This window comes from Zootoca vivipara, chromosome 1, assembly GCF_965207765.1.
Source record: "Zootoca vivipara chromosome 1, rZooViv2.hap1.1, whole genome shotgun sequence".
NCBI lineage: Eukaryota > Metazoa > Chordata > Lepidosauria > Squamata > Lacertidae > Zootoca > Zootoca vivipara.
Window position 1 is genome coordinate 89,592,279 of NC_142582.1, and position 25,361 is coordinate 89,617,639.

Here is a 25,361-nt window from a genome sequence, read left to right on the forward strand (position 1 = left end):
GCCACTCAGGTTTTCTTTTACCATTTATTGTTATTGTAGAGCTTGAAAAAATAACTGAATATTGAGAGTCTCAGTCTTAGAGGACTGGTCTGTAGGCATAGGGGCTGCTTTGCTCTTTCTCGCAACCCTTCAAATGCACACCAGCAGTTTATGGGAGAGGCTCATATATATCATCCTGGGTATGAAAATGCACCTTCACATAAGGATTGTGCCTATAGATGCCAGCTTACATAATCAAGTGTGTTCCTGTTTGAGCAACAGCCACACAAATGGCAGCAGTCCCCATATGGAGATGCTGATTTATAAAACTGTTTCTTGCCCATGGGAATCTCCTGTGAGCTTAATAATAATCCCATGTGCTTTTGTTTGGTTGTTTAATTTGAGTTCTTGCAAGACATGGGTATGTATAAATGAAACTCTATGAATACTTTTGTTGAACTGTTCACTTTTTGCTTAATTTGCTTAATTTGCAAATAGCAGATGTTTGGTATTTTGTAGGAGTGTGTTTAAAGTTAAGCCTGAATGCAACATATTGAGCAGAATAATTTATTTTAGCTTATGAAACAACTTTAACAGTTTATGAAGAATAAGCATAAAATTGCATTGTGAGAATCAGTGATGCAAGCATGCTTAATTTACATCTAAGATTGTCTTCTTGCCTTTATTATACCTTTGTGGCAGGTTATTCCTTGTTTCCCATCTAATGCCAGCAAGAGATTAACTTGAATTTGGATTAGCAAGTGTTCAACCTTCACTTCTCTGATCGGCACACTGCTTAATCTAACCACTGTTAGAATATCTCTGTCTCATGTATTCCTTCCCTTTTAATCATGATTAGACATAGGCTTGAAAACTGTGATTTGAGCTAACTGTGATACAGAGGTGGTACTAACCAGGTTTAGCTCCAGAAGTGAAAGGGAGGGGCAATTCCTATGTGAAAACAGAAGAGGAAGGAAGTGTGCAAGTTATGCAGGAGCCCATAGGGTGCTCCCACTCATGGTTAAGAACTTGGGTGGTTTTATGTCTGTGTCAGGCAAATGTGATACAATAACCTAGAAACAAAGTTGGGATATTCATTGTGAACACCTAGGCAACCTTTTTTTCTGTGAAGTGCCACATCTTCTCTGGAGTAATTTGTTGGAGGCCACTTTGTGAAAGTGACTGGGGCCAGAGGTAAAAGTGACTACCCAGAGAGTAGCTGGGGCAGGAATGGATTGGTTTCGTCAGAGTTCTGACTTGATAGCTTGCAGAAGGCTTTTGAAATTAGGGCCACAAGTTCTCCTTTCCTGACCTAAAAGGTGTAATAACTGACTAATGATTGGGATTTGCATAGTACTCATTCTTGACAGTTAACCATATTTAACTTTGCTCAGAATAGTACAGTAGTTTACAGATAGTGGCATTACATGCAGCAGAGAGGAACTATTTCATTGCCTATTTTAAAGCATTGGAATGGTGTCAGACCTTCACTATGAATCTGTGAAAGATGAGTCTCATAATTGGACAAGATAGAATCAAGACTGCACACAATTCAGATATACTTTGTGGCGTACCTACATCCTTTTGAAATCAATTGGATACCATCGTTAATTCTAGTAAATAATAAATTATTAATTTATACATCCTCATATAGACATATCAAGTGGCATATTGATTATCTATCAATAATGGTTACTTGGACGAACATTGCATACACCACCCTACCACTCATAGCTGCTAAAAGCAAACTAGAAAATATTGTTGCCAGTTAACATGGGAATTCTTTGTCAAGATGTGAGACGAAATTATTGCTCTGTGCACTTCTGTTGCCTGGAGACAAAAACCTTGCAAGAAGTTGGATATGGGAAGTATAATCTTGAGGGCCCTAGAAAAGAAGTTTTGGCTCCTAATCTTTCCTCTTTGCCAAACTTGCTTTAAATTCCCTCCTCCTCCTCCTTGTGCCTTGAAAGGATACTAAGAATTATTCATGTACCCCCTAACCTGGGAAGCATGCACATTTTCCTCTCTCCAAGTTGCTAACTTTAAAAGGCAAATGGATTTGTTTGCCTCGTTCTTGTTATGTTAAGGCAAGGCAGGTCTGGTCATTTTGCTGCTGTGCCATGCTAAGCTTGACTTACCATGTAATTTGAACCCAGGGTTGTGTTTCAGTTTTCCCAGCCAAACCACAAGCTATAAACAAAGAACAAATCTCGGTTACAGTTCACAGTTAGTCTGGAGAGAGTTAAACCATGAGCCCAGCTTAGCGCAGCGCAACAGCAAAACAATCTGGCAGCAGTGAAGTGGCCATGAACTCCCTGAGAGCTTGTGCTAAGCACTGGTTTCATTTGGAGTCACACACAAGTCAGGCTGTTTTGTATTTCCATGCACATAACTTTGGGGGGCTGATGGAGATCAGGCACTGATGCTGACTTTGAGGAAGTGCTGCCCCCCCCCCAAAAAGTTATCCATCTGTCTGTTAACTATGTATGTCCTTGATGGTTATGCATCCTGGAATCTCATCTATTGGTGCCACCGGTTTATAGAAATCAGTTTGTGACTTAATGAGAGCTCTGCCCAGTGCTGTACTTATTCTTTCAGTGACCCTGCATAGATGTCCATACTTTAAACAGAGCAAAAGTAATCTTCATATTTCAGTGTTCTTCCCCCCCCCCCAGCCCCACTGTCTGGAATTAGACTGTTTACCACTTGCTTTCCAAATACCACATTCATGTGCTTCATCTTTTCCATAAATCCTGTTCCAACATTTTTGGCTTTTTTTGTTATGTACAGGTCAACTACTTTGATTTATGCCTTCCCTTGAACATACTACTTCTTTAGTTGGTTTTCTGCCTAAAGTTCATGTAGAAGAATAGAGGGTGCTTTCATGTTCAAGGGACAGAGACTTTCCAGAGACAGACAATTTTGTAGTGTGATTCTGTACAAAGCAGTGCACAAGCAGATTAAATGGGAAGGCTAGAGAGGATCTCTGTTAACAACCACTACATCCTTTTCTCTGGCAAATAGAATGATCTCTCATACTTTTGCTTTGGTACAAAATCTAAGTGGAAACTGTACGCTGCTGTTATCTAGAACTTTGAGAAGTTTTCTAGGACAAATACTATAGAAGATAGTACTGATCCTGGAATAGAGTTACTAAAACACACATTTGTGCTAATAGATAATAAGACCTGTGTACTGATTATAAATATATCAGAAACTGCAAGATTGTCACTGCTTCTCTACAAAGCTTTTAACTGGGCTATGCATTTGCTTTATCAAGTTGATATGTTAAGTATCTGCCTGGAAAATATGCCAATACTTATAATTAAAGAGACTGTTTGAACTTGTAATTCCTTTCTTAATGTTCCATAGCCACCCTAGATTCATTATGATTTGTATCAAAGAACAGCTTGATCAGCAATGGATATAGGGGGATGTTTAGAAATAATGGCTCCATAATACAGAGGGGCAGTATGTTGTTTGTATATCTGCCACAAAAACATGCTTTGGCACCAAGGAGTCGTGTACAGAATTCCACAATTCTTTGTTGTTTTCCATCTAAGGAATGTATCTTGTACAACAAGATCATGCAGAATTAAAACTAGTCTGGTTCACTCCATCCTTGAGGGTGAAAACACCAACAGAATGACCTAAAGGTATATTAAAAATCCTATTTTGCAGCTTCCTATACAGCATATTTTATGCCAGGTGTGGGAAATCTATCATCTTCCAGATGTTGTTGAACTATAACCCTTGTAATCTCTTATCACTTGCCATACCGGCTGGGGATGGTGAGATTGGCGCCCAACATCATCTGAGAGACCTACAAATACCCCATCCCTGCTTTGTGTAGTACATCATGTTCCTATGCTGTTTCTGTCATATTTTTTCCATTTTTTTTTACATCTTGGAAGTGTTGCTTTCCTTCAAAACTGAGTAATTGGAAGTTTCTGCTACCTGTGGGAGAAAGATACAAGAAGTTTTGTTTGAGTTTAAGAATTCATTCTAACTCAAGAGAAATCTGGGTTTGTTATATACGGTAGTTACAGAAAACCAGGGTTTAGTTATTATATTATAGCATTAGCTAATACAAATATATCAGGGGATCACAAATCTTTCTGGGCCTATAGATGCACATGCAATTTTGAGAGATGGCCATGGGCACACTCAGTTATATTCCTTTCTGGCTGCCCCCAGGAGACAGACAGACAGACAGACAGACAGACAGACAGACAGAGACACACACTGCCTTTTCCTGGGGTCTGGGTAAAATAGAGCTCCATTAGAACTTAAACATATCCTCTTGAATTTGCATGATTTTACGTGGGGTCCCCCCAAAGATATTAAAAGAACTTACACTGGTAAACACTCAGTAAATATTGTAGATGACAGCACAACTGCAACAAGGATTTAAGGCACAGATCTTAATGAATATTTTACAAATGCACCAACAAATCATAGAAGACATCTGTTATGACCTATGATTTGATGGTGGTTTTGAAGAGATCCCTTGGGTGGGAGGGAATAAATGTTTTTGCTTCACAGTTGATTTCGAAACCCATGATTTTTGCAGGTCAGTCAATGGAGACACATGTGATCTGTGATTCTATTTTCAGGGAGGGGGCATGTAAAGACCAGGCAATTGTTTTGTAAAACAGTGCATACACTTCCTCCTCTGAAAATTATGTGGAAAGCTTGCTGTTGTGTGGAAGTAGGTGGGAGAGTGAACATGCACAAACTAACTAGGAGAAGCTTCAACACTATTCTGACACTGACACTGCATCCCTTTGGAAAAGGTCGATTTTCTTTTTTTGTCCAAGCAGTGGCACAGCTAGCTACTATAGCAGCAGGCCTTTACATGAATTGTATCTTGATCTAACAGTAAATCTGTGCTTCACTTTTATGAATATAGGCAGTGCTTGAAAAGTTCTGTGCTTAATGAATTTATCAGATAAAATCTCATCTCAAAGCTGATGAGCACCATTTTGCTCTCCAGCACTGAGTGGTGACTGAACTTATTAATAGGATTGCAGCAGAATTTGATGGTGTCTTCAGACATAATGTTAAACCGTAAATTAGCACCAATTGAACTAGCCTTGTTTTTGCACTCTTCCCTATCCCCTGTCCCTGATTTGCCACAGGCTTTAATCCAGAAAAACGGGCTTCCTTTAAAAGAGTGATGTATGGTTAAATGGGACTGGGTGTGTTCCTGCTTGCATAATTCTTTGATATTCATTTGCCGTTTTTAATTTAATGTTATGGTTAAATGTCAGTTTATAGAACAGTAGATATCATAGTTATTTTTTTAACAAACTTTGTAAACTGCTTGCTTACTTGATTTTTATTTATGAATGTTTAACATTGTCAATAATATGAAGTTAAAAACAGGCATTAAAAATATCAATATGTAATTAAAAGCAACAGTAAACTAAAATCAAAACATGTCAACATCTACAGATCTGGATAGGCTTGCCTAAACAAACATGTTTTTAGCAGGCTTTGAAAAGAGTACAGTGATGTTGCCTGTGTGATGTCACTCCTAACACACTAAAATATCTGTTTCTTACAAGTGTGGAATGGATATTAAGTGGCACCTGTAACAGTGTCAGTTCTACAGACTGAAGTGATTGAGTGGGCATATATGGGGTAAGGCAATCTTGCAAGTAAACTGGTCCTGTTAACTGCTTTATATGCTAAAAGTAACACCCTGAACTTGGCCCAGTAGCAAATCTGTAACCTATGCAAGTCTCTTAGCAGAGGTGTTATATGCTGGCAGGGTCACACTCATGTCACCAACTGTGCTGCTACATTATGAATTTCTGGATCAATCACAAGGGAAAGCCATAGCTGCCAAGTTATCCCTTTTTTTAAGGGATTTTCCCTTATGCTGAATAGGCTTCCTCGCGAGAAAAGGGAAAACTTGGCAGCTATGGGGAAAGCCCACATAGAATATATTGCAGCAATCCAAACTTGAAATCACTAATGGCTGAACTATTGTGGTCAAGCTCTACCAGGTTCAGGAACACCTGTACCTGTTCTACCAACTGGTAAAAGGCTCTTCTAGCTGCAGAAGCTGTCTGGGCCTCCGGTGTCAAAGCTGGATTGAGAAGCAACCCTAGATTGTATAATTGTTCCTTTTGGTGGAGTGCAACTCCATCCAGGGAAGGCAATTGACTGATTCCTTGGACATGGGAACCACTCAACCACAGTGCCTTTGTCTTACCAGGATTCAAGCTCAGTTTATTTTCTGTCATCCATCCCACCATTGGAAAGAGGCTGGATTGATCTCCCTGCAAAACAAATTCAGGAGGATTTAACAGAAGGGAATCTCTGATCCTTGGAGCTTATGTGTCATGCTTGAGCATATTGGAACCAGGATGGATTGAGTTAAATCATCAAAAGAAAAAACACAATTCAGATCATTGGTCAAAAATTATGCATTTTATAATTTATACATTTCCAGAACAAGTATGTTTGTAATTGGTTGCCAAAACAATTCAAGCATATTGTTTTGGGACTAAATGGAGTGAGTGTTTGTGCTCCATGCTGTAAAATCTTGCTAATGCAGCACACATGCTTTTTGCACTACAGAATTTTATTTTCTTGGAGGCAAAGGGACAACTGTAAAATTGATTTTTCTTTTGACTTTCTGTATGTGCTCAAAAGGACTTAAGGCCAAGGTCCAAAGAATAATTAAATTCAGTTCCTAAATCCAAGATGGATTTAAGGTTGTTTTTCCCCACGTTCCTTCAGAGTTGTTAACTTTCTAATACAGAGAAGCATATTGTGCATTTTAGAAGTTCATGGGTTCAGTTTAATATATAAGTATAGATTGTTTTTTTGCATTTAAAATTAATTTAAAATAAAGCTATATTTTAAAAGGCAGGCATAAAACAACATCGGTGGGTTGTTGTTTTTTTAAATGACAATTCCACACTTAAACTCTATGTGAACAAACTCTACAATCAGAACAATTGTTCCTTCTGCTGCCAGGAAGTTAATTTGTGGGGGAAAGCATGAGATGCTCTGTACATAACTGGACTGGGCTCCAATTTGACTTGGTCTGTCTTGATGCAGCAGCACAAGCCAGTGAGGAGGTGGTCACAGTTCGTCGTGAGCGCAGCACATTTAGGCGTCAGGCAGTACGGCGCCGTCACAATGCAGGGAGTAACCCTACCCCTCCTTCATTGCTCATCGGCTCACCCCTAAGGTATGGTATCCGTGTTCCACTGTATCTAACATGCATGCAGCTGACCACTGCTTCCCACTCCCAATGGTGTTGCAGAATTGCTTTGTTTTGCCTTCCCTTCCTCTCCCAACCAACCAATACCTTCGAGCTGTTATGGCATGCATTTGTGATCTTTTTGGATTGCGCATGGGTACACTGCACTGTTCATGTCTCTCTCCCCCAACCCATTATCGTCAAAATGAGTAGGCCAGTGAATGACTTTGAGGTCAGCTAAAATGCTAACAAACTGACATTAAAAACTAGCTCTTTCATTTAAGTTTGTCAAATCTTTCAATGTTTCATTAAGTTGCATTAAATGATCCATCTGTCTGCCTACTTCTGAATCTGAAAGCTTTCAAGAGCTGTGAGGTAGGTGAGTTCCAATTTTATGCAAAAAATAAAAACCTGGCTAAGTCTTTCCTATTCTCATTAGCATAACTTTTTGAGGACATTACCAATTGGATGATCCAAATTTAATTATTCAATCATTTACATGTGATATGTGCTCTCAAGCCATTCACAGTTTTAAATCCTTAATTCAGGTTGATTGATCACAAGGATTTCTGCTTTAAATCCAACAAAATAACTTACTTAATCAAGACTCAAATACCAAGGGATAAATATCTCAAATTCATCTTAAAAGATTAAAAGCGATAATTAAAATTTTATCTGTTTTAAAAGTCTACAAATAAACACCTGATTCTAAAGCACTACTTTAATTTTGATGCTCGTAAAGAAAACAAGAATGCCGTGTGCTACTGGATGCCAAAGGAAAGATGTTTTAGGAAAAAATAAATGTGCTGGTATAGGACTGGAAAGATACTTTGAATTCTTTGGATCAGATTTTTAAGCAGAATAAAAGTATAACAAATGTTATAGAATGAAATTGCAGAGTAAAGTGCAGAGCAAACATATATACATACAATAACAGTCGGGGTTGTTTTTTTTTTTTTACAGCAGTCTGGATCACTATCCATAAAGCTTTAAGACCTCTGGCTTTATGACTGGACCACACCCATAGATTTACAAACCTATTTTGTCTCAGTTTGTCTTTAAACAATTTAGAGGACTGAAACAAAGCAAAGTTTTATGCTCACTAAACCACATGTTGGCACAAGGCCCTCGTTTTTTGACATGATTAAAGCTAGAATTCAAGGAAGTCGAACCCACTGAGACGTTTTCTCAATGAGAGGAACTAAACTGGGTAACTCCAGGAAGGCATTTCATCATGCTTGTTGCTGCTGGATTCTTAATTTTTGAACCTTTATGGAGTAGAAAGTACTTGCCTTGGTTCCACAATACCTATTTCACATTTATTTGTTTCCATGAGGCAAGACTCAATTAAAATGTCTTGCTTAACATTTCTTGATAAATAATAGACAATATCGTCAGGATAGTGCTGGTTCTTTAAATGGAACTAACAGACAGACTTGACTTGTAAAATCTGTTAGTGTGTAGGCCAATAATTTATCCATGATCTGTGGGAATGACCATAGAAACCAATCAGCTTGACACTATGGGCTGGCCCATGCAGCCAGCGGGGAGTGGGAGCTGGGTAAACTTGCCCCGTGCCTCGGAGGGCTAAGCTGGTTGGGGACCCCCTTAAGGGCCTGGCTGCATTTTTGTTTGAGTTTATAAATTCTAACAAGACTCACACCTTGGGCCTTAAGACGTGTCCTGCACAGGCCTGACTATGGGTGGTATTCAGTTAAATTTTTACTCTGAGTAGACCTGTTGAAATTAATAGAGGTAAGTTAGTCATGTTAAATAATTTCAGTGGGTCTACACTAAGTAATACTTAGCTGTAAAGTAGGGTGGTATTCAACTATCATAATTTAGTGAGCATTTGATGCACACAAAAATGAACTCTGTATTGGCAATACTAAAAAAAAAACCTCCACCTCCTTAAACCCTGTAAAAATCATTACTGAAAATCATATTTTTTTTATTCTGGATCCCTAAAGTGTGTAGAATTAGGCATATTGCTCATCTTCTAGATTGCATTTGTGCTTAATGGAAAAAAAGAGAATTCTCAAGATGGTGGTTTGCTCTTCTAGCTACAGAGTCTTAACATGAGACATCTTGAGGTATATTCATACTAGAGGTGTAATTACCACTAAAGAACATGTATTGTGTTGCATCTAACTGTGTGGGAATACATTTGTGAGAAGTAGCTTTATGCAACTTTAAATTTGCCACTGTAGGATTTTTCTAGTATGACTAAAATTGCCAAAATACATTAAGAGCTACTTTACACGGGTTCATAATTGTTAGGGAAGCCATTTGGGTAGATTATGCTTCAGATTATGCTTTCAATGGCAGCTTTTATAAGGAAAGAAGAGTTCCTTAGGCAAACAGTGTGAGTTACTTGATGTGCCTTCTGTAATGTTCACACATGGTTATATAAAGAATTAAACATGAATTTGCATCTACTACTACTATTATTGTTGTTTTACTAACCAGCTAGAAACTTCAACAGAGTGAATCCCATTTGTTGAAGTTCTATCTTGTTGAAGTTCTACATTATCCATTGTCTCTCAAGACAGAAGGATGCCAACAACAACAATCTTGGTAGTTCTTTTTCTGGTTTCTTGAAGAGTATACCTTCTCTCTCTGCGTGGCAGGTGACTAATGTGTAGTCCTTCAGGTGTTGTTGGACCACAGCTCCCATCAACCCCAGCCTGCATGGCTAAGGGCTAAGGATGATAGAATTACAGCTCAGCAACTTCTGAACAGGCCACAGCTTAGTCACCCGTGGTCTTAAAAGGTGCACCTTGGGAAACAGGCAAATCCATATTTGAATAATATGAGGTTGTAATACAGAAGTAGGAATGTGGAGTCCTCTTAGTTCCCAATGCATTTAAGAAAGGAAAAAGCAAATTGAGTTTGTCTCATTGAAATAATGTTAATGGGAACATAACCTCAGACAGCAGAAATATGTGATACAAGTTTTCTGATTATAGCAGATAACTATTTTCCCGACCTTTTGCTAACTATTCTTGCAAGTCGAAACAAAAAATTAAAATATTCCTTCCAGTAGCACCTTAGAGACCAACTACTTTTGTCATTGGTCTCTAAGATGCTACTGGAAGGATCCCCCCCCCCCCCGACTATGTCAGACCAACACGGCTACTACCTGTAACTATTCTTGCAAGTGTTTGTCCTCTCCTTGCACTTTCATTATGCCTCTAATATCCTTTTCGCAAATCAGGATGTTGTTCCTACAAACTCAATGCTTTCTCATTTGAAACCAAAGTTGCCACCACTTCCAGCTAGTGCTTATCTTTTACCCTGTCAAAGAAGTGAAATAGTATATTTTAGGAGTGACAAGAAGAATCTCAGGGCACCTAATCAACTGCTGCCTACAATTTAGATACCAGACCCTAATAAATGTTTGGGAGTTTTCCAGTTCTGTGTGGAGTTAATTCCTAAACATTTTGTAGTCTTTAGAAATGTGGAATAAATTTTTACCAGGTTAGGACAATAAAAATATTGTAACAATCCTTTCTGCTTCTATCAAGTGTCAGAGTTGCTTCAGCCAATTGCAGTCTGTTGTAGAATTAATCTCATTTAATGGTGAAGTAGTTGTGGTTGTTTAGGTTCCCCCCCCCCGAAAATCTTTAAAAAAGGGCATTTACTTACTTACTGTACTTACCGTACTTACTCACTGCCCTTCCTCCTGAAGGATGTCACTTTGCACTTTCTTTCTTGGTGAAGAATTACTTTATATTCCAATGCAAAACTAAACAAAACAAACAAAACATTATCAGCACTCGCAATCTGAAATGTATTGATGAATCTGCTGAAGTTCATCAATTGACCTTTTTCTAAGAAGGACAGTTACTTAGGTTGGCTGTCTGACTTTCCAAGGCTAGACCTATTTTCTCACAACATTTACATGTACCTCTAGTGACCTGGATGCAACCACTTCCTCCTAGCTGCTGGAGACTGGGTGTTGATTGCCCAGGATACTAGACACATGCACTGAGGGACCACATTGGCAGAAGCTGCCTGGGCTGATGGAAATTCAAAACCATCTGAAGGACATCAGGTTGGGGGAAACTGTCATTAGAGGTACTGTATATGCTTAAATGAGGTCTTACTCCCAATAATTTCAGAGATATTTACATCTAGGTAAGGCTGTCGTTTAATAGTAGCCTTTGAGAGGCTTCCTAAGCCCAGCTAATTCCCTATCTAAACTAATCAGTAGATGCAGATGGGAAAACAGAAATATAACTGCTGCTAAATTACCAACCATTAATGAATGGGCCATTCAGACTAACATTGTTCTCACTGGCCTGAATGTGGCATGGCAGCATTTGTCTGTGCATCTGCCTTGAAAAATTGAAGTGAATGTAATGTGCTTGCAAGTGTTTGTTGATAGCATTTTATATTTATTGTGATTCCTCAGGCCTTACTGAAAATTTCTCTGCTATTCACTTACAACAGTAATAGTTCTTTAGCTTCAACTTGTAGGTGAGTGAAAAGAATAATCTTCATAGTGTTTTGTGCAACAGTAGGAGTTAGTAAAGATTTGGGGGGAATAGCACATTATTATTATTTTGCTTTCTGGGGGCTCTTGTTGCGAAGTCATGTAAATAAAAACCACACATTTAGCAGCAGAAAAATCTAATCTGGCTTGTGTCCTTCTCTCTTAGAGAATTAAATTTAAAAGCTATTTTAAGGAGGTATTTAATCAATAGTCTCCCATGGCATTTGCTTAGAATACATTTCTGGTATTAACATAACATTTTAAAAAATTGAAATCTTTAATTTTAATGTTCCCCCAAATTACCCAATGGGATAGGTTATTGCTGTTTTCATTTTTTATTGCCGGTAGTCCATGATAAAAATGGGATTTAAAATACAAGTAAAATCTATTTGATGGGCTTCAAATGTCTGCAATACAGAGATGATCAGTTTCATAGCAATCCTCAGTCACACAACTTGTTCAAATTCTCAAAGCATAAACTTTTCCGCCACCTCCGATATGTCAACATGTGAACATTGAAATGAAATATATTGAAATATTGCATCCAACATAGTTGTGTATACAAACGGCTACTTTTTCAACCTGTTTGGCAAAACAACTGCATTACAAAACCGAGGCCCATTTATCATCATCATCATTCCATCTTTCAAGAGTTTGACTTTGAACTTGCATGAAAGAGTGAACTTTGCAGTTTGTTAGCATAAGAAGAGCAAATGTTACTTTTTAAAATAAATCCCATACCACCACTTGATACCTCTGGCACAGTTCTGCACACTCAAGTACGGTTTAGGATAGGACCCTGTGGGGCTTTGAAAGTTCTCGGAACGACATGAGGGGCTATTGAGAGTGGTGATATGGCTGGAATATATATATATATATATATATATATATATATATATATATATATATATATATAAGTAGCCTAACTCCCTGGACACGCAACATGCTCTTCATGCACACGGACTCATTCACTGTGGTATCCTACTTGTTTAACCTTTTTTAAATATAAAAAAGTGTTAACTTGGTTTCTAGCTGCTGTTTCTGTGTTCTTCCCTGTAATGTCTCCACCATCCGTGTTCTTTCGTAGCCTTCAAGATGTTCAGCAAGGACTGCAGTCCACAACCCAAGTCAAAGTCCCGTCCCGCCCCCATTCCCAGGCAGCAGTGCTCAGTGCTAGTGCCTCCTTGCTGGTGAGAAATGGGAGTGTCCACTTAGAAGCGTCACATGACAATGCATCTGCTGTCGGCGGCAGCAGTTTGCAGGATGAACTTGGTATGCAGGCCTTATATCACCTTGGTGCAATCAAAGTGTTTATGCAGCAGATTTGTGGCTTATAATGTACTGTGACTTGGCTTTGTTAATTTCTGAATTTTTAGGGTGTGTGGCAGCAAAATGCTCCTTTCCTTTTGGAACACTTTGCAGATTAAATTTACGCCAGACCTGAATCGCTGTTCTGAATTAGAACTTGTATGCTGTCTTGAGTGCTATGTACTTTAGTCATACCACTGTACCTTAGGATTCTGTCCCTAAAATTTATGCAGTGCTTTTGAAGGCTTTAATTGGGCATGAAGCTGTATGTGTCACACACATGCAAGAATACATTATTAAGTATTCAGTGTTAATTTCCAGAATGCAGGTGATATATTTCAAAATCTGTTGTGTTCAGACCTACAGCTGTAAGTTGTAGTTCCTGTTAACAGCATGGGCATGTTAGTTTTTCAAGAAATAACCACAACATTTCAGTTTTGTAGTAGAAAATGTTGCATTTGGGAAACAATAAAGATTGAGAACTCATGAGTTTCACGTCACCCTTATGTTTAAATACGGTAACTGAAGCATTGTAATGGTGAAAAATTGACCAGTATTTTTAATGAACTGATTATGAGTTAAGAATGCACATTTGCAATCTGTCATAGGAGTGACAAATGTTGTAAAGAAATGTTTCATGTTGGACTGTTCTACATTTGCACCAGAGCACAAAATGTGGCATTTGATCACTGCTAAATTGTCAGATCTTTTATACAGAACCTTATTAATATTTTAAGAAGTAGAAAAACATTTAGTGCTTGATAGCTTTCCCTTTTTAATTTATGTGAGGGATGAGGGAATTGCACAAGCCCATCATAAATATAAAAGCACTCCTGGATTTCATTTAAGTGTTAACACTTTCAATCTTAAAAATATCATAAAAATAATATTTTATTCTGGGCTTATATTGATATCTGAAGTCAAAGGCTTCACATCAAGTAATCGGATGAGCCTTTACCCCCTGTCCCATTCACAGTATGCACATAAAATTAGTAGTATTTCCTTAAAAAACTAATTATTTTCTTTTTGAGAAGTTTTAGTATTTCATTTACGTAGGTGAATTCCAGATGTCTCATTTTTAACTCTTTTTATTCTGTGGCAAAATAAAACACTGGAATTTGGTGTTGTCTTTTTGTGATTAATTGAGAATAGTAGTGAAACAGAAATATTTTATTTGAAAGGGACTGCCTTGAGGATTCAGTGGGTAGGAAGAAGAGCCTTTCCACTAAAATTACAATTTATAGACTGCAACAATCTTAAGATAATATTAAATAGCTTACAATACTCCTAACCCTGCAGGTCTTAGCCACATTTTTCTAGGAGCAAGTCCCATTAAATCTACTTCTGAATAGAAATTGCATTAATTTGTTTTGTGGAGGCACTTCAGATCAGTTTTTCAGTCCAATAAGTTTGACTCCTTACTTTTTTTTTCTTTGATAGAGATTCTGCCTGTGGATTCAGCTCTCCTTTTTAAAATTTCTTTCTTGTGTTGTCTGAGTAGGTATGTGCTAAGTTTCTTCATTCTCTTCCATGAGATACCATATCCCCTACACCAGGGGTGGCCAACTCCCAAGAGACTGCAATCTACCCACAGAGTTAAAAACTGGCAGTGATCTACCAGGGTTCAGGTCAAAGTTGTTGAGCTTCTTTGGAGGAGACAGTAATCTACCACTGATCTACCACAAACTTCCAGTGATCTACCAGTAGATCACGATCTACCTGTTGGATGTGCCTGCCCTACACCATCCTTTTGGAGGAAGCTGAAAGCAGGCCATGAGTTTAAAAGGCCTTTTAAAATGTGATGTCCTTGAGACTATGGGAAAATAAAACTAAGCTATTTCCTGTATAATATTTCTAAAACTGAGTTTAAGGGAGGGGGTCCTTGTTGGTTGGACTTGGAAATTCTCCCACATTGTTTGACAACCCTAGTGGTTTTCAGGCTAGAATCAGCTTGTAGTGGTCATAATCCTGTTTTGAGAATCCTTAAACAAAAGAGGGTCTGCCGGTGGGGAATGTCAGTCTCTCTCTCCCCCACCCCTTTCTGAAATGTGAGAAAAACTATTTAGAAGGTTTGCCCAGATAATCAGGTGCCATCTACTGTTCTGCTGAAATATTACGGAATGCTTTGATAGGGTCTGTTTTGTGCTAAGACTAGGGCCACAAGCATTTGGATGTGACTGCTGTTCATAGCTCCCAATGAGAATGCTGTACAGCGACCACCACTGGTTCCAGGGCATACTGCATAGACTGTAGTTTTGATTGTTGTATTGTGTGAAAGATATTTGGGACATTGGCAGGACTGAATCTACTTTCCTGTTCATACGTCATAGAATTGTAGAATTTGAAGGGATCCCAGGGGTCATCTAGTCCAACACCCTGCAGTCCAGGAATCTCAAACTAAAGCATCCATGACAGATGGTCCCTCCATGACACATCTTACCTCTGCTTAAAAACCTCCATTCAAGGAGAGTCCACCATCTTATGTTTTTGTTGTCAGGTGCTCTTTGTTAACAGATCTGGCTTCAACACAATAATGTAGCACTTGGAAATGAAGAGCACAGGAGCTAAGCACTGGAGGTCAAGATAGTGAAGGCCTGAATGTCTACGATGTACCTACTCTCTGTGCTCACTGCAGAAGACTAGCAAGCTGAAGGTGATCAGCTTGGCTTCACTGAAGGACCCAGGCAGCTTCCTAGCAAGGAAAACCACTGTGAAGCAGATTGCAGCCAGGAAGCCCATGTAACCAAGGGCACAATGATACAACACAACATACTCTTTGTTGCATTGCATAATTATTTCTCTGGGCTGGGAGAGCATGTGGGAACCTCAGATGTTGGAGGAGAAATCCCCAGCCAGGTAGTGCAGATGACCAGTTGGACACTGGAACAAGAAATAGCAATGGAGCTGGTTAGACTCTTGTCCAGCCATCACCCCCCCCCCCCTGGTTCCCTGATGCTGTGGTTAGGAAGGCCAGCACCATGGTGATGTGTTCTGCCAAAACAGAAGAAATTGCAGTCGAGAAGATGATGTTGAAGGCCATTCATTGGTGAAGACAGGTCGCTTTTCTTGGCTGGCCAATGAAGAGGAAGGGAGGAAAGGAAAACAATAGGGAGATGAGGAAGTTGTCTCTTGTTTTTCTGCCTGAAGAACTATGCCTTCTCTGGATCACAGTTAGGCTTATTGTTCATTTGCCATTTTGGTCTTGGACAAGTATGAGGGACTTCCTATTCATAATAGTTACTGCATTAGGATCAAGGGTAAGCCTGCAATTCCCAACTTGACGGTCTCTCTTCTCCTGTTATTACCCCACTGATTTTATCTTCCTGTGGACTTTGACTTATAAACAGGATTCCACCTACAGATTCAGTAATATGTGAAGGTGGATTCAGATGATAAGGAGACTATGATTCTTAAAAGCTTAACCGTATACCACCTATAATCGTGGGGAGGCAGTTGTCTGTTGCCTTGTTAAGCTCAATATTAGCGGTTCTCAGCGCTGCTTGGAAGTACAAGGAAGCAGACAGAGGGATGCTAACTGCTTGGTCAGAGGATCCAGGTAGCTCTGTTCCCACTTTGTTAACTCAAAGTAGCTGCTGTAATACCTAATAATAATAATAATAATAATAATAATAATAATAATAATATTTTTATCCTGCCCTTCTGGCTGGGCTTCCCCAGCCACACTGGGTGGTTTCCAGCAAAATATAAAAAAATAATAAAATGTCAAACATTTAAAACTCCTGATACAGGACTGCCTTCAGATGTCTTCTAAAAGTTGTGTAGTTCTTTATCTCCTTGGCATCTGATGGGAGGGCATCCCACAGGAAGGGCATCACTGCTGAGAAGGCCCTCTGCCTGGTTCCCTGTAACTTCACTTCCCACAGTAATGGTAATTCACCTACCATGAATTAGTGCATTCTGTGTTTTAAGAGTTCAGTATTTAATATACTGTCTCTTTGGGGGCCACAAGTACATTGTGGGGCGTAACAGCTTAACACCGACTTCATTCCAGAGTCCCATGGATGCTTCGTGGCTGGTACACTACCAAATACTCTCAAATTTATGGTGTTGATATATTCTGATCAATGGTAAAGGAAGAAGAAAATTAGGCAAGGTATCCTCCATTTAGTCTTCCAGTTTTTAAATTATACAGTATTTTAAAATTAGATTGGGGTGGGTGTGTTTCTGGGGCAATTTGAATTATAGGACAGAATAAACTATCCATGGACAATCAGAGAGTATCATTTTCATTAAGCCTCCCTCTATTTATTGCACATTCATTCTGATTTGCTTGTACACATGGAGGTTAGATTATATTCAGTCTTCGTTGAGCATTCATTCTTATTTGATTGATTTCTCAGTGCATTTCCCTGTCACCTTCCTAACCGCAGAAAGTCGTTTTCTTTTTTAAAGTGGATTTGTTGCAGTAGGTAGAAAGAACACTTTAATCCACTTAAACCTAAATTTCCTGAGATGTCCTTTAATCTCTCCCACAAAATGCTGAGAGTGTGAAAGTGTCTTAGCTGCTAGGGACTGGGGGAAATCTCATTCATCTTTTGCCTTAAGTAATGAGTGGGGGGGGGGGGGGCTTTGATATTTTTCACATGGTGTTCATTATGAAGTTTCCTTCTCTTTTTTGGTTCTGCAGGCATGGACAGGGCACTGTTTGCTTACTGAACTGTGTAGGAAAAATTGTAATATGTTTTTGTAAGAGGGTTGCCAAGAGTTACAGCTGCATCTAAGAAACAACTTTTCCCATGTAAAGTGCAGTGGAATGCACACATATATATGTTTCAGAATGTGTGACTGAACTTCACTGGGATTACATCTTCTTAATAGCTTGGTGTTTGATAGTTTTTTATATATATGAATGAAAATTATGGGGGATACACACTAATTCAAGTCTTAGAAATAAATGCACACTCTTTAAAGGGTAGCTCATTCTTAGATTTTATTGTTTGGTTTCCATTCCTAGATTGTGTTCTGCTTTAACAGGTGGTAGTTCTTCTTTCTAAATATTTGACCTTTGTGACCTTCAAAATAAGGCTGCCACTAATGCAATGTTACAGGTGTACACAAGTATGCAGGGGGGAATGTGCTATTATATGGGAAAGTTGAGTTCGTGTTTGTTGTGCTGTATGTCCACATACTGTGATTTCTCATCATATGTGTCAGTGACAAAACAATCCAGGAGTAGTCTTCACTCATGAAAACATACATTGCTTTTGTATGTGGAAAGAACCCAAATTGTGATGTGTCTTTCTATAAACATGCCCTAGTCATCTCCTATACCAACTCAGTCCATTCTTTTAAAATCATTTGACCCTTCTCAAATATTTTGGGAGGAATAAAGCATGATACGACCCCAAGGCCTGTCATTGCTATGCATGTGTACATTTTTTTTTAAAAAAGTTAAAGCTTTAAAAATAGTTTCTCAGTTAAAATAATGTTTGTACATTTGCATTAACATTTATTGCAACTCTAGATTTAGGGTTATCTCATTATATTTTGTCAGTGAGTCATGAATAGGGAACAGGTACCAAGAATTATCTAGGGCATTCAGCACTTTGAGCCCTGCCTGGAGCATTCAACAAGTCCTGGCTAGACAGATGTTAAAATAAAAATCTCTCAACAATTATGAAGTTTATAGATAGGCTGTTCTGTGTGTGGTGAAGTTGGGAGCAGCATGGAGGGGAGTTCAAGCTGGAAATACTGTCCATGTGGAAGTGTGGAAAAGAAACTGGCAAAATTTGGTGGTGTGAGTCCACTATTCCCTGTTTAAGAATACAGTTAGCATTTTGAAAGGAAACTGTCTGTTGGATAAAAGCAGAACAGAACTGGCTTCTGCTATTTCCATATATAAATAGCATTGTTTAGGTTAAGGCATGTGTGGAGCCTCAAATCATTCCACTTGTCTTCCCGTCTTATCTTTGTTTTGACCTAGCAATATCTGATGAAGGAGCTGTTCAATTCCAACAAAAGGTCCATTTTTCTTGAACTTTGGAAACTTGAAGTGGCTGTGAATTCCATATATAAATATGTGCTGCCCAAAGAAGTCCTATATTTATGTGAATCTAATGTGCCATCAAATCTAGTGCTCACCTCAGTTTTCAAAACCTTGAAACCAAAATAGGATTTGCTATGTCAGCAGTGTTTTTCAAGCTTGCAATCAAATCTAATTCACCGTCAAATCTAATGTGCATCCTAATTTTCACGATGTAATTTGGCCAAAAATGGTGCGCATTACATTCGAGTAAATACGGTACTTGCTTTTGTCTGTCCCACAGATATTATCAATCCATTTCTTTGAATGAACCCAAGTTCTAGCATTATGCATGAGAAAATTCTCTCTATTATCATAATTCTTGTGCCAAGTTATATGGAAAGATATGGTAGTAATTTTACTTCGTAAAATAAATAGGCTGAACATCTTTAGCTTTTCCTGTTAAGAGATGATAGTATGCAATAAAGAAAAAAACACCATACTTAATTTTTCAATGACTTAGATAGTGACTGATTTATTTTTCTGTTTCTGGACTGTGTCAGCTAGGTATGAAAACCTAGCTCAAAGAAAGACCAGGGACAAGTTAATGAAAGATGTGTGCATTACACAAGTTCATTAGTAACTCTTTGCTTATGTACATTAATCTGTATTCTTGGTTGTGACCAATTTGGCCTCATGGATCCTGATCAAGTAAAGTTCTCCGTTAACTGTTCATGAAGTGTGTGGATGTAGCTATAAAATACTTATGTAGATTTGTATTGTGTACAAGTAACCTATGGCATATATTTTTGTTACTACAGTGTACAAATATGCTACAATATTTAACCTGTCCTGACTTTCTCTTTTTGACAGGTAAGTTCAGTTCTACACTCTACGAGACGGGGGGCTGCGATATGTCGCTTGTGAATTTTGAGCCTGCTGCAAGAAGAACATCTAATATCTGGTGTGTTTTTGAAAACCAGTATCTGTGGTTTAGTCGTCAGCAATGCTTAATTTGCAAACAATTCTGAAATATTCTTAAGCGTCTGTGTATTTTTGCAAAAGCCAGAACACTTTCCGAATTGTGATTTGATGTACATGGGAACCTTTTGGTAATTTTATATTTTGTCAACGAATACCAATTATATTGAGACTAAGGAAGTTGCAGGTTGAATGAAGAACTGAGAACCAGAACCAACTTCATTCTCATGTTTATATAGTGCAGTGGTGGGGAACCTTTTGCCATTCAGATGTTGCTGAACTGCATCCCTTCTCAACCCCAGCCAATAGCTGAGAGTTTTCCGATAGCAAGGGAGTTGTAGTCCCACAGCATCTGGAAAGCCAGATGATACAAATGGTCAAAGCACTTTGCATATTTTGCATACCCTTGAAGGCTAGGCAGTATTTCAGAACAATCAGTTGAAAGTGTTAATTCCATTTTAGGATGTTTTATTGCTTAACTTTGTGTCTGGATGCATGGCTTTATTCTGTTTGAGTGCGAAATGTTTGAATTTACTTATGATTTCTAAGCTGCCGCCGCCACCACAGGCTGGTGAAGCTACCCTGTTTCCCTTAGCCAGGGTTCTGGATAGGCTTTGCCAATTAGGTCATGATACCCTTTCAAAGAAAGAGAGAATAATCTAACAATCTTAGAGCAAAATGAGTACACGAGATCCTTGGACAGGATTTCATATCCTTTTTTAAAGGCAGTAAGCTGAATAAGAGTCATGGTGCTTGGAGTAAATAGCTGCTTTGGGGGCATAATGTCCCCTGGGACACGCAGATTCCACACCCACCCAACCACCCAATAAAGATACGTTTATTATAAAATCAAAGAGAAACAGAATGCCGTGAAATACATCAGTTTCTGCCATTGCTTTGCATATATAGCAGTGCATAGCAGGGTCATGCAAACCAAAGTATTTTTGATGTGGAATTGTCTTTATAGTGCAGTAGTAGCCAGGAGTTTTCTTTTTGGCTCTCCAAATACATATATTTTTAGTTTTTGCTGCTCGTATGGGTACTCTGCTGTGACACTATGATTTTGACAGTTTTTTGTGACCCAACAAGCCCCCCCCCCATTTATCAATTTAAGAGTCATGCAACATCTTTTATTTACTGATTATTTTCATGGGTCTCCTGCTGTGATTCTGTGATACCAAAAGTTTTTGTAACTCCTAAACTCCAAATATTATGCCATATTATTATTATTATTATTATTATTATTATTATTATTATTATTATTATTATCCAGGACCACTTTTCCGCTTCTGCCACTCCCACTTTGACATTTGGGCCCCAGAGCGTTGGCCATGGACCTTTATTACCCTCTGTCTGAAAAGGGCTAGAAATCACTCAGATAGGACTAGGTATTCAGCCCAGCAATGCAACCCCATATCCAGCCATCAAGATATTAATGCAGAATTAATGGCTTGTTACGAAATAGAAATGCTCATTATACAGGCCTCTTTATTTCTTAATGCCAGCACGTTTGGGTAATAGGGTGCATTGTCCTATCAAGAAGGTGTATCGTTTCTTTTTCCCTTGGTGAAAACAGTACTGCCTTTCCAGTAGCAAGTTGATTTAAACTGGGGTAACTGATGTCCTACAAACTACAGAAAGAGTAATCTCTTAAACAAAAGAAGAGACTTGAATTGGAGAACAGTGTGTGGTATCAAACTAAAGTAATCTTCTTGTTATTATAGTGACACGGATTCTCATGTATCAAGTTCTACCTCAGTTCGTTTTTATCCACATGATTTAGTAAGTGTTTTTGCATTTGCTCCTTATTTTATTGCAAGCAGATGATCAAATGTCACTCTTTAAGTTGTTGAGATACAATTAAGTATTCTGTCTGTAAATTTAGCACAGGTTTTGAGTGGTTCAAGTTGTCAGCAGCTGGACAATGCCATGCCTTCACTGCTTCAAATAATTGGAGAGTTGCAGCCATGTTAATACCTTAATAATAACATGAGACCTGAAGTGTGTTTAATTAGACAAGTGCACTGCTACCCACCTCTTAGACATAAGTAAGTGGTGCCCAAGCCCTGCTCAATCCAGAATGGATTGTAGACTATCACTTAGACTATCACTGTTCATGATTAGTAAGGTCTTTCGGTTCAGCTTGCGAGATCCTCACCTCATCACCTTGAAATACCATGGGGTTATTGAAGTTGTAAAGAGGAAATGGCCCTTCTACTCAGCCTTGTGTGTTGGATGTTACTGAATCTGCAATTCCCATTGTCGCTCATCATTGGCCATGCTGGCTGCAGATTAGTGGTGGGGATTTTCTGGCCATTATTATTATTATTTTATTGAATTTATATACCACCCTATACCCAGAGGTCTCAGCGCAGTTCACAGAATAAAATCAGATGAATTCAGGTGATTGTTAAAGTGGCCTGTGAAGGGTTGACCATTTCTGAATTCTGTCTTCTGGCTGGATCCAATTCCCCAACCCTTCTGCAGAAGATGGGTGTTGTCATTCCAACAACATCTGGGGACTCAAGTTTGTGGAAGACTGTTCTAGCTGGAGTTAGGGTGTGGTTTGCATGTGCGCCATCCCTGCTGTTCCATAGAGTTTTTATAAAGGGTCAGTGCTTTTGCTTCCTGGAAGAAACCAGCCAATCCATAGAAAGGTTGTAACACTACCGTGAACCCATGCCAGGGCTGAGCATGTAGTCTTCAACAACTGTTAATCAGGTGTGCCTCCCTAAATGAGATAAACTGCATCCTCCTCCACCTTCCCTCCTCCCTGAACCATTCAGATTTGCAAAGAAGGTGAGACGAAGGGGGTAGTTCCCCATAGCAGATCTTTGGCCCATGACACTTTTATGTTCCTTAGGATCTGTAGTTTATAGGCTAAATAAGTGTGAATGCAACTTATTATTGACTTTATTGTAGCTCTCCCTACCCCAGATCAGGCTGAACAGGCTGTTGACCATAGATACAGATCTCCTCGAGCACCAAGACATTGACCTAAGCCCTGACCTGCAGGACCATCTGCAACCTCAAGAGGAAGCCGCCCAAAAAGTCAAACACTATTATCGCTTTTGGATCCTACCCAAGATCTGGATTGGCATCAATTTTGATAGACTGACTCTCTTAGCCTTGTTTGATAGGTGAGATCCCATGAGCACATGCTGTTCTAACGTAGATCAAGTAATTATTCGTGCCAGGTTTCCTTTTACTTGGTTCATATGCTAGTGATTGATGCACTATACAAAGCATTAGTCAAATCAGGCAGTGGGTACCGTTAGAAACAGAGCCAAAATGGGCCCAACTAAGAGCAACAGTAACAACAAGATGTCGAGTGTCCAGTGGAAAACCGGGGAGAGGGAAGTTAAATGGATGACCCTGGAAGAAAGCATGATACACTGGTACCCTGAACATGTGCACACCTGTCAGGAAGAAGGAAGTACTGCAGCACTTGATTTCAGGACTTGTAATTAAGATAGAGTCAACTTTGTGCACTGCACTATTTTTATTTAGAGCACTGGGTTGTGCTGATAAGCTACCCTCTGGTGTGCACTTGTAATGGTATAGTGGGCATTGGGGTATCCAGCAAGCCACCACAATTCTGCTCAGCAGTTAGCTTTCTCTGCCCTGGAGTATCTATACTGCTTTACAGACTTGTTTTTCTTGGAGTACCTTTACTCGTTTTTCTTCTGCAGAACCATTATGGAAACCTTATTTTTTCTCAAGACATACTGCGGTGTAGATTTTTCTGGGAGGGGATGAGTATGGATGGATTTATCTGTCTTGTGGTTGGGACCAGGACTGGATGACATTTTTATCCTTTCTGACTGTTTCTATAGAATGTGTTTGAACAGCCATTTGAACTCCAATAAAATCACAATAGATTCAGCACCTGAAATTTGCATGCTAAGGCATTCTCAGACTTTTGAGATACAGTATCACAGGTTGTGTTCTTTAGTTTCCCTGAACTCCTGAAGCCTCTCTTCTGATTGTATAAACCTATTTAGCTTCCCAGTACCACATACTTTCCCTTTTCCATAGAAATCGTGAGATCCTGGAAAACGTGTTAGCTGTCATCCTAGCTATCCAAGTGGCTTTCTTGGGTTCTGTACTACTTATTGAAGGATTCTTCAAGGATATCTGGGTCTTCCAGTTTTGCTTGGTGATTGCCAGCTGCCAGTATTCCTTGCTCAAGGTAACTTCTTTTGCCACTGTCAATTTTAAATATTAATATTCTGCCAGCACTTGGACAATCTATCTTGAGTTAATAATAAGCCTAGTCGTGGCTGATCGTTGTTGGGTGTGCATGCAGTCCCTTTGCAAGCAAACCAGAAAGCCTTCTGCTAACCACAGTTTCATGTTTTGCCCAAATCAGGAAACAATGGTTAAGAGCTTCAGAGCAGGCCAGGACATTAAGCCAGCTTCAAACAAGTGACGTATATCCTAGATTGTTCTGAAGCTATTCATTTTGCTGGGTCCTAATAAAGGCATTGCTTGGGTATGGATTTTTCCTTATGAACCCACACAGCATTCCTGGGATGATCGTAGAAAATTGGTATGATTCTTCTGCTCTTACCTCTTCCCTTAAGTTATTTTCGATATTTTAAAACTTTCACTTCAGACCCCAGCTCCTCATTCTTTGTTGAATGCTCTTTGAGAAACTAACGGTGGTGGTGGTGGGGAGCAGCGAGGGGATGGGGGGCTGTGACTGAAAAACACACCGTGAGAAGCCTTGATGTATCCATGGAGGTTCTGTGGATCCTACTTGTTAAAAGAGTCTTATACAGAAAAGTAACCTTGAAAATAAGCCTTACCTAATATTACCCTTTCATTTTTCTGGTCTGTTTTTTAGAGTGTGCAACCAGATTCTTCATCACCTCGGCATGTAAGTTTTCCTATATGGAATGGAACTTTTTATTCAGAAAAGGCATAGCTAATACTCTTGTGTATCTGAGTTTAACACACTGAACTTTCTAATTTAAAGTGGCATGCATAATAAAGTTTCAAAACCAAATTTTCAAGAAAACAATAGTTATGATTTGCAACTTTGAGTTGAAGTAACCAAACTTGTTTTTTTCAGGGTCATAACCGAATCATCGCCTATAGCCGCCCTGTTTACTTCTGCATATGCTGCAGCCTCATTTGGCTGCTGGACTATGGCAGCAAGAGCACTTTCACTGCGAGGTTCCGATTATATGGAATGGCTTTCACTAATCCAATTTTGCTGCTATCAGCAAGGGACTTGATTATAGGTGAGCAATTTCCATGTGGCTCTGATGCATTGTATTTGCTTCTTTAGTTATAAAAGTATTTTTATACTGCCGTATCATAAATTAACAGGGTGGTGTAGACATCATTAAAAGATATGTGGATGGTATGTATAGATTTTTTGT

The 25,361-nt window shown here is 38.9% G+C and overlaps 1 protein-coding gene across 3 annotated transcripts in view; it reads left to right on the plus strand.

The window, feature by feature from the left end:
* The window catches only part of PCNX1 (pecanex 1), an 84,115-nt gene that overhangs the window by 29,003 nt on the left and 29,751 nt on the right, over positions 1-25,361 (plus strand). Inside the window, exons 7-14 of one of the 3 annotated variants that reach the window (XM_088669970.1) lie at positions 7,057-7,189; positions 12,787-12,971; positions 19,864-19,954; positions 21,696-21,753; positions 22,894-23,111; positions 24,010-24,163; positions 24,821-24,853; positions 25,049-25,220. In XM_088669970.1, the coding sequence (XP_088526096.1) occupies positions 7,057-7,189; positions 12,787-12,971; positions 19,864-19,954; positions 21,696-21,753; positions 22,894-23,111; positions 24,010-24,163; positions 24,821-24,853; positions 25,049-25,220 (1,044 nt within the window). The remainder of the gene's footprint in view (positions 1-7,056; positions 7,190-12,786; positions 12,972-19,863; positions 19,955-21,695; positions 21,754-22,893; positions 23,112-24,009; positions 24,164-24,820; positions 24,854-25,048; positions 25,221-25,361) is intronic. The other 2 variants (XM_088669973.1, XM_088669978.1) reach the window with 2 other exon arrangements.